This window comes from Palaemon carinicauda, chromosome 36, assembly GCF_036898095.1.
Source record: "Palaemon carinicauda isolate YSFRI2023 chromosome 36, ASM3689809v2, whole genome shotgun sequence".
In the NCBI taxonomy this organism is placed as follows: Eukaryota; Metazoa; Arthropoda; class Malacostraca; order Decapoda; family Palaemonidae; genus Palaemon; species Palaemon carinicauda.
Window position 1 is genome coordinate 30,371,653 of NC_090760.1, and position 8,682 is coordinate 30,380,334.

At 32.3% G+C, this 8,682-nt stretch overlaps 1 protein-coding gene across 1 annotated transcript in view; it reads left to right on the forward strand.

Moving 5' to 3' along the window:
- Nucleotides 1-7,495: 7,495 nt before the first annotated feature.
- LOC137628548 (uncharacterized) overlaps nucleotides 7,496-8,682 on the forward strand; it is a 29,352-nt gene continuing 28,165 nt past the window's right edge. The window contains exon 1 of the mRNA XM_068359699.1: nucleotides 7,496-7,744. Within this exon, the coding sequence (XP_068215800.1) occupies nucleotides 7,496-7,744 (249 nt within the window). The remainder of the gene's footprint in view (nucleotides 7,745-8,682) is intronic.

The following is an 8,682-nucleotide window of genomic DNA, read 5'->3' on the forward strand; positions in this document are numbered from 1 at the left end:
ACTTCGAGTTATCGTAGATGTCAATAGTTTCTGTCAAATTACATTTTAACAGTACACAAATAATGTTCATAAATTATGCATAAATAAACCAAAGACTGACTCGAGTAATGTAAGTAATTATCCGGATATGTCTCTTTCAATACCTGTTTAGTTGTTATTGTTATATAATAATGAACGATGCATTGCTCAGTACTTAATGGCATAACTAAATCGGAGCATGTAGTTTATTAACAAGACATGTCCTGCTGAAAGTGTTTTCATCCTATGGCAATTCATATTGAAAATGAGAAATCTGTAACTGAGAGTATCTCTCTCTCTCTCTCTCTCTCTCTCTCTCTCTCTCTCTCTCTCTCTCTCTCTCTCTCTCTCTCTCTCTCTCTGTTGCAATCTATTACACACTTTTGTTCTTCATATAAATATTATGCACATGATATGGTCATACCTCGTGTTCTCATTATTTATTAAATTTGTTTCTATTATCATTACTAATAGCAACATATATTCATAAATCAAATGAATGAGTTTTATAATAATCAGAATCAGCCAATGAATAAATAACAAAATGCTAATTTGTATACTCTACAGAAAAAAATATTTAGCCAAAATGCAAGTTATGCAAAAAAAAGCCCCGATAGGTAGTAGTCTGTGTAGGTATACTCTATTTCTGATCAATCACAATTGAAATTGCTGTTAAGATGTCTGGAGTGTAGGCTATTCCCTCTGCTAATGAAGTCGGTTCAAGTTTGTTTTCCTTTCGTGTTTCTTTTTTATTGCTATCAGTACAGCAGAAGTTTGACATTTAAAATAATCTCAACAAAATTCCCTTTGTCAGTATCTAATCATTCGGGGGGAAATCCAAATATAATATAGTGGCCCGAGTCACTATATTAACTTGGCATAAAAATGTACTTCGATCTAAATTATAAAGTAAAAAAAAAAAAAAAATAATGTATTATATCTATTCTGGAACATTACGTGAAAATATGTTAAACATACCGCTAAAATGTCGTATATAAATTGATTTTTATATAGCCTTTATACACACACACACACACACACACATATATATATATATATATATATATATATGTATATATATATATGTATGTGTATACATATATATATAAACATATATTAATATATATATATATATATATATATATATATATATATATATATATATATATATATATATATAAACACACACACACACACATATATATATATATATATATATATATATATATATATATATATATATATATATAGATATATATATATATACACATACATGTATATGTATATGTATGTATATATACACACATACATATATATATATATATAAATATATATATATATATATATATATATATATATATATATATATATATATATATATTTATATATATATACATTACGTGAAAATATGTTAAACAAACCGCTAAAATGTTGTATATAAATTGATTTGTATATAGGCCTTTATATAAACACACACACACACACACACACATATATATATATATATATATATATATATATATATATATATATATATATATATATATATATATGTGTGTGTGTGTGTGTATGTGTGTGTATACATATATATATATATATATATATATATATATATATATATATTTGTATATTTACATACATAATCAAATATATATATATATATATATATATATATATATATATATATACATATATATATATGTATATATATATATATATATATATATATATGTATATATATACATGTATATAAATATATATATATATATATATATATATATATATATATATGTATATATATATATATATATATATATATATATATATATATATATATATATATATATATATATATATATATATATATATATATATCATCTCCTCTTACGACCATCGTATCTATCTTGAGCTTTTAAATCAATACTTCTCCATTCATCCTCTCCTATTTCTCCATCCGTAGTCCTCAGCCACGTAGGCCTGTGTCATCGAAATCTTTTAGTACCTTGTGGAGCTCAGTTGAAAGTTTGGTGAACTAATTCCTATTGGGGAGTGTGAAGACCATGCCCAAACATCTACCCCTCACCACGATTTCATCCACATATGGCACTCGGGTAATCTCTCTTATACTTCCATTTCTAATCCTGTCCTGCCATGTAACTCCTAATATTCGTCTGAGGGCTTTGTTCTCAAATTTACAAAATTTTTTGTTATATTGTTTCTTTGTCATACCACGACTCATTTTCATGCAGTATCACTGATCTCACTAAACTGGTATATAGCCTGATTTTTATATGTAATTTGAGGCCATTTGATTCCCAAATTTAACTTAATCTAGCCATTCTCTGATTTTTTTTTTTTTAATCTTTCATTAAACTTGAATTCTAAAGATCCTTAATGAGTGATCATAGCTCCTAAATATTTAGATTATTCTACGTCATTAATCGTTCCTCCTACCAATGATAGTTCATCTTCCATTTCATATTCCGTTCTCATCATCTCTTTCTTCTATATATCTTAAGCCCAACCTCATGTGATATTTCAGGAATAAGGGTAAGCAGACTTATCAAGTCCTGTGGTGTTCTGCTGATAATGACACAATCATCTGCATACTTTTGGTCAGCTAATTTCCTGTTACCAATCAAGTATAATCATTCTCCACCATCCCAACCGTTCTAAACATTACAAAATTCATGAGGCGGATGAACAATATAGGTGACAACACATTCCATTGGAGTACTCCACTGTTTACTGGAAATTCATTTGAAAGGACTCCACTAACATTAACTTTGCACCCACTATGCTCTTGAAAAGACCTGATCAAATTTACATATTTAAGATGAACTCCATAATAATGCAGGGCTTCCAACAAGTTTGGCCGGCACACACTATCAAAGGATTTTTCATAGTCCACACATGCCATCAAAAGTGGATTTCTACATTCTAGACATTGCTGTACTACATGTCATAAAAGGAAAATTTGGTCAGTACAACATCTAATTTTTTATATACAGCTTATTCGTTTCAGCTTGTCATCAATCTTTCTCTCGTCTCTTCAGAGTGAACAAACCATATATTTTCATGACAGCTGACGTAAGTGTGATGCCTGTTTAATTGTTTCAGTCAGTCAGATCTTTTTTATTTTATTGCCAATCTCACCAACACTCCGAGCTCCCATTCATCGGGTTTTGTCTCTTCACGCCACATTCTATAAAATAATCTTTTAAGTATTCTGGGAGTTACTTCATTTTCGGCCAATATCATCTCAGCAGTTATTACATAGTATCCAGGGGCTTTCCGCCTCTTCAGTTTTTTAATTGTATCTTGGAATCAAACGCACTGAATTAATTATTGGGCACAGCAAGGTCTTCCTCAGCTTCAGGTATATCAATAAAATTATTCCCTTCATATCTCCTATTCATGACCTCAATAAAGTGTTCCATCCAACATGTTCCAAAACTTCCCTTCCAATTGACTGATATATGTTCCTGACTGGTATATGTTCTTAATATCCCACTATTCTTCGATAATTAACTGTTCTTTGTCTCGTAAGATCTCTAAGACCGAAAATCGAATCCTACATTCAATTACAAAGGTTTCTCTCTGGTCATCTTCTAGAAGCTTGGTTGTATCAAACCTAGGTATTCTATCAACATTTCTGTTGGGTGCTTTAAGTTTTAATTTCATTGTGGCAATGTGGAGTTGGTGATCACAACCAATAGCGACACCTCTATAGCTTCTTACATTTCTGAAAGTCCTCCTTCTCTCTTTATTAATGGCAATGTGATCTATTTGATTTTTGTGAATACCACATGGCGAAGTGTGTGTATGTGTCTGTGCGTGTGTGCACAAACGTACCCTGAACTAATCTCCTCTTGAATAAGGCATTGCCACAAAATAGAAAGTATTTGGACCGTGGTTGAACCCCAGATAGAAGAGGCATCTTCTCTTTTGGTTGAACCAAGCTGAAGAAATATATTGTCATTCGTTGTTCTCTAAAATGTTAGCATTTGTTGCTTATTCGTAGACTAATTTCCGACAGTAGAATTTAATCATAAGAAAGATAATAAGTAATGGTAATGATATAGCATGATAAGCATGGTCATGAAATATAAGCTATACATCACCACGCTGTCCAGTGCGGATTTTTGATAGTGGAAGATTTTCGTCTGATCACTAAGAGCAAACCAACTTAGTATGGGTGGATCTCACTAGTACAGCTTTGATGATCATGTCGGTAAAAAACCCTTTCATTGCGTTAATGTATATATCAGGGTGGAATGTTTTTACCCTTTTCTGGAAGTCAAAAGACGATAGTGTTGAAAAATTGTGTATCCATGAGATAAAAATTATACAGTAGTAAAATATCGCATTTCTAAAAAACTATTTTCTACCTCACCAATTAGATTAAACATTATTAAATACATGAAAAGTATGATAATAAAAATTTGTCTATAACCTGCATATGTATAATATAGCAATATTGATAAATGATTGTTTTCCATTAGATAATATATTCTACCTCCCCTTAGTAGTCATTTCTAACAAAATATTCATAAAATCTAGCCTTTTTGAAACATTCTGTATATTTATAAAAGTGATAAAGTTGCTCTTGATAGATGGAAAATATAATGCATGGTATCATAAATGAATGTATAAAAGGCCTCAGTTCTATAGCTTAAATTTCACTTCCTTCCCTGTTATGCTTCATGTTCTAAAAGGTTTGTACATGGCATTTAGTATGTGTCACACTATGCAGTACATGTTTCCTCTGGTCTACCTTTCAGTCAGTCCTATTTCATCAGCACCACCAAGATTGCTCCCTACCTCTGATTGGATGGAATATTTGAGAAAGCATGGCCTTCCATGAAACACGACTTGCAAGTATACATCTCAAATTTGCGACACGAGAGGGTTTAGGTAAGAACTGCCTTCCAACATATAGTGATGTAATGTGATACTATTTATATGAAGGGCAAAATCTGAAGACTTATGAGAAGGAACAAACATATTGTATAAACTTCTTAGTCTAAAATATAATAATTTCCTTATGTTTGTTGGTTACTGTTCGCTTTTGCTTTTACCGTTTTGATTTTCTATACTACTTTCATTTGATAAGGGAATAGAACGTAAAAGTAGATTTTATATGATATACGTTTAGATATATTGATATAACTGACTGTAATAGAATTGGGGGCTTGTTAAAGATCTGAATTGATATCTTATTTAAAATTTCAAGACTATTCATAAATTAAACTTATGTCATCTCTACAAAAAAAAAAAAGAGAAAAAAAAACAGCAGAAACATAACAATTACTATATCTTAGACTAATGGAAATATTTACTATATATTATTATAATGTCCATAAAATACTGGTAGTTCCCATATTAATAACAATTTATACAAATTTGTTACATTACACAGGGCTTATATTTATGTCACTATGATATGATACCCAGATGATGACGAAGCTCAGTATTTCCAGGACGTAGTTTCAAATGTAAAAGATGATCATCAAGGACACAGCTGCTGATGACATTCAATATTCTAAGGTTTCCTCATTTCTCTTTTAAAATTAGTAGCCTTGCAAATGGAAATAATTAAGCAGTGTCACAAAAGTTGTCACAGAAAAGTCTCCACAAATGCACTCAATGACTGATGAAACAAGTCTCTGCTCCTAACGCTCTTTATATATATCCTAGACCCATTTTATTTAACTCACAAAAATTCCTGAGGAATTCTAGATCAAGCAATAAACAGTAACACATATGGCGGCTTCGACATATTCTAAAAAATCTGCCGGTACCTTTTGTTTTAGAATGTAACAATACCTTTATTTCTAAAACCATTAAAATTTTTAATCTTATTAACATTTGATATTTCAAAATAAATCTTTTTTCACAGGTGTTTACATAAAAATAGATAAATTTGATATATATCATAGCACACTGCATATGAGTGGATTCCCCAGCAACGTGTTTATCTTGTTGGAACATAATTGATTATGAGGTGTCAGTAAGGATTAATGTGATAAACTGATTTGCAGAAATACCTTAAATGGTGTAAAACCATCATAGTAGGGTTTATTTCAAGCTTATTAGAAAAAGTCAGAATCGTAAACAAATTAAACGTTGGTTCTTGAGAATGATTTAAATAAGAGTTAATAAAGACAAATACTATTGCATAAGAATTCCTAGCACACTACGTTGCCTTTCTTTTTAGTCCTTAAGTAAATGATACAGTCTACGATCCTAAATCTCGTTCATTGCAATAAAAGCAAGTTAACGGACATTTTGGAAGTTATAAATTGAGTTCTGATTAACTATCGTTTATTGTTTTTTTTTTTTTTATAATAAACTCATGGTAGAAGAATCTAATATTGTTGGAACTTAGTGCCATTATTAACTGCACCAAGCATTGTTGCGAAGTTCCTCTCACAACATTAATCTATTGTCTTTTCTTTATATTAATAAGGATTTTCTTTTTATATGTAAGAGTGAGCAAAACCACACCTATACTAGGATGACACTTGAAATTATATATTTTCTTTCTTGTGATTATTTCAGGTCATAACAATCATGCGTTTCAACCTGTTTAATTCTTTCGTGTGGCTAATAGCGGCATCAAATGTCACGGAGTTTTACGATTGTCAAAGAAGTTAATGTGATTTAGTCTTTGTGTTCAGATTAATTCATTATGTGCTTTTCATTCACTACTTCTGATGTGTTTATTTCTTTTTATACTAATGCAACCTCTCTATGTTGTTCTTATGAGCAAGACAATCGGTGAAATCGCATCTCGCTTGAATAAAACCCAGCTGCAAAGAACATGGACACGACTTTCCACTTCACCAGGATGGCTGGAAGATTGACCATTTCATGGCCAAATCCTAATATGAACTATAAAAACTAAAAAAAAAAAACAACAACAACAACAGTAGGAGAAATAAGATTTAGTAGTGTGCCTGAGCGCACCCCAATCTTACGAAATTATTTGAATACTCCAATAATTCAATAAAAGATTGTTATTTTTTTTCATCAACCGTTTCTGTATTTAGGAATCTTGGTGTTTTAGATATGGGATGTTTCTGGTAAATCCATTTCAGTCTCCTAATGTTAAATATATATGAGAATTATGAAATACAAATGTGGTGGAAAAAGTATTAGGGTTTGTAAGTGTACTGTATCTAAATATTATTACAGGTCAGAAACTGATAAAAGCCTTGGAAATATCAACATCGTCTTTCCTGAACGATTTCTGATTAACTGAGAAGTAAACAACGCTTTCCGGCCATTCGCCCTAATTGCCCCTTCAAATTTACATTTAGGCAATTAGGCAAGTATGAAGACCTTTGAAAATGTGACAAGTTTGTGACTACTCACCCCCGACGACTCAGGACATCTTCAGACAGACCAACGAGGTCTATTCCTACTTATGCCCTGTTCCAGGATGCTCTGGACGTTACATACGAATGACCACATGCGTCTGTCAAAGAGACTGTCCTGTCATGTTCAACAAGGAGCAATAAAAGCTCATGCCCTCCACGACCACAACAACAACATCAAACGGGAGGAAATAGTTAAGAACGCTAAGATCATCGGTCGTGCTCCAGATAGCAGGAGACTTCGCATACTTGAACCTCTTCTTATACAGAGAAAAATACCGACATTTACACTACCCAGGAAATGTTCCTCCTCCCCTCCTGTCAAAGGAACAACACACGGAAAAGTAACCCAACTAACCATGAAATCTCCAACCAAGACAATCCAGCTGATCAAGACATAACTAACCCTGACAGCTTTGATCAGCGTCAAGATAATCTGGCTAGCCTGCATACCCTCTCAGCAAGTGCTCCCACCAATCAGAGCCCAGCTCCCAGAAGACAAGATAGCGACTCATCACCTATGAATGAGTGGGAAGGCAGTCTGACTGATCTACAGGCACTCTCGGCGAGCGGCTTAGCCAATAATGATCAACCATTCTATTAATTCCGCCCACGATGCCCGAGGCAGCCAATGTAAATTTGCTGCCTCTCTGCCTAAGCCAGATTTGCCGTATATAAGGACGTAGCTCTCATCGTTTCCTACAATAACAACAAAATTGAACAAATTTCAGCTCCTCCTAATTTCAGTTCGCAATCCTGCAGAAATCATTGTAGACAATGTAAGAATTCCATTTAAACAAAAGGCAACAATACTTGGGTGTAACTTTCAGAAATCTGGTATCCTTTCATACGTCAAGGCGAGAATAACTGCTTCCAAAGTAACTCTTAATAAATTAAAATGTTTTACAAATTTATCAACTAAAACTCAACTTCGTTTATTTAAATCATTAGTAAGACCTCAGTTAGAGTACCCCACTATAATATTCGGAGCACTTAGCAAATCTTCCCTTAATAAAATGCAGGCAATACAAAATAGGGCTTTCAGGAGAGCCTACAAAGATAGCCCTCCCTATTACAATAAAATTAGGGAATTACATCAATATTCCAAATTGGAGCCTCTTAATGTCCGGTTTCACAGGCTCGGACAGAAAACCTGGGACAAACTTACTTTAGATGATGACGACCTTTGCACCCTAACTAGAAATCTCGCTATTGAACATGCTCGTGATCATAAATGGTGGAGGAGACTGGAGCCTAAGATCAATTGTGATCCTCCCAGGCC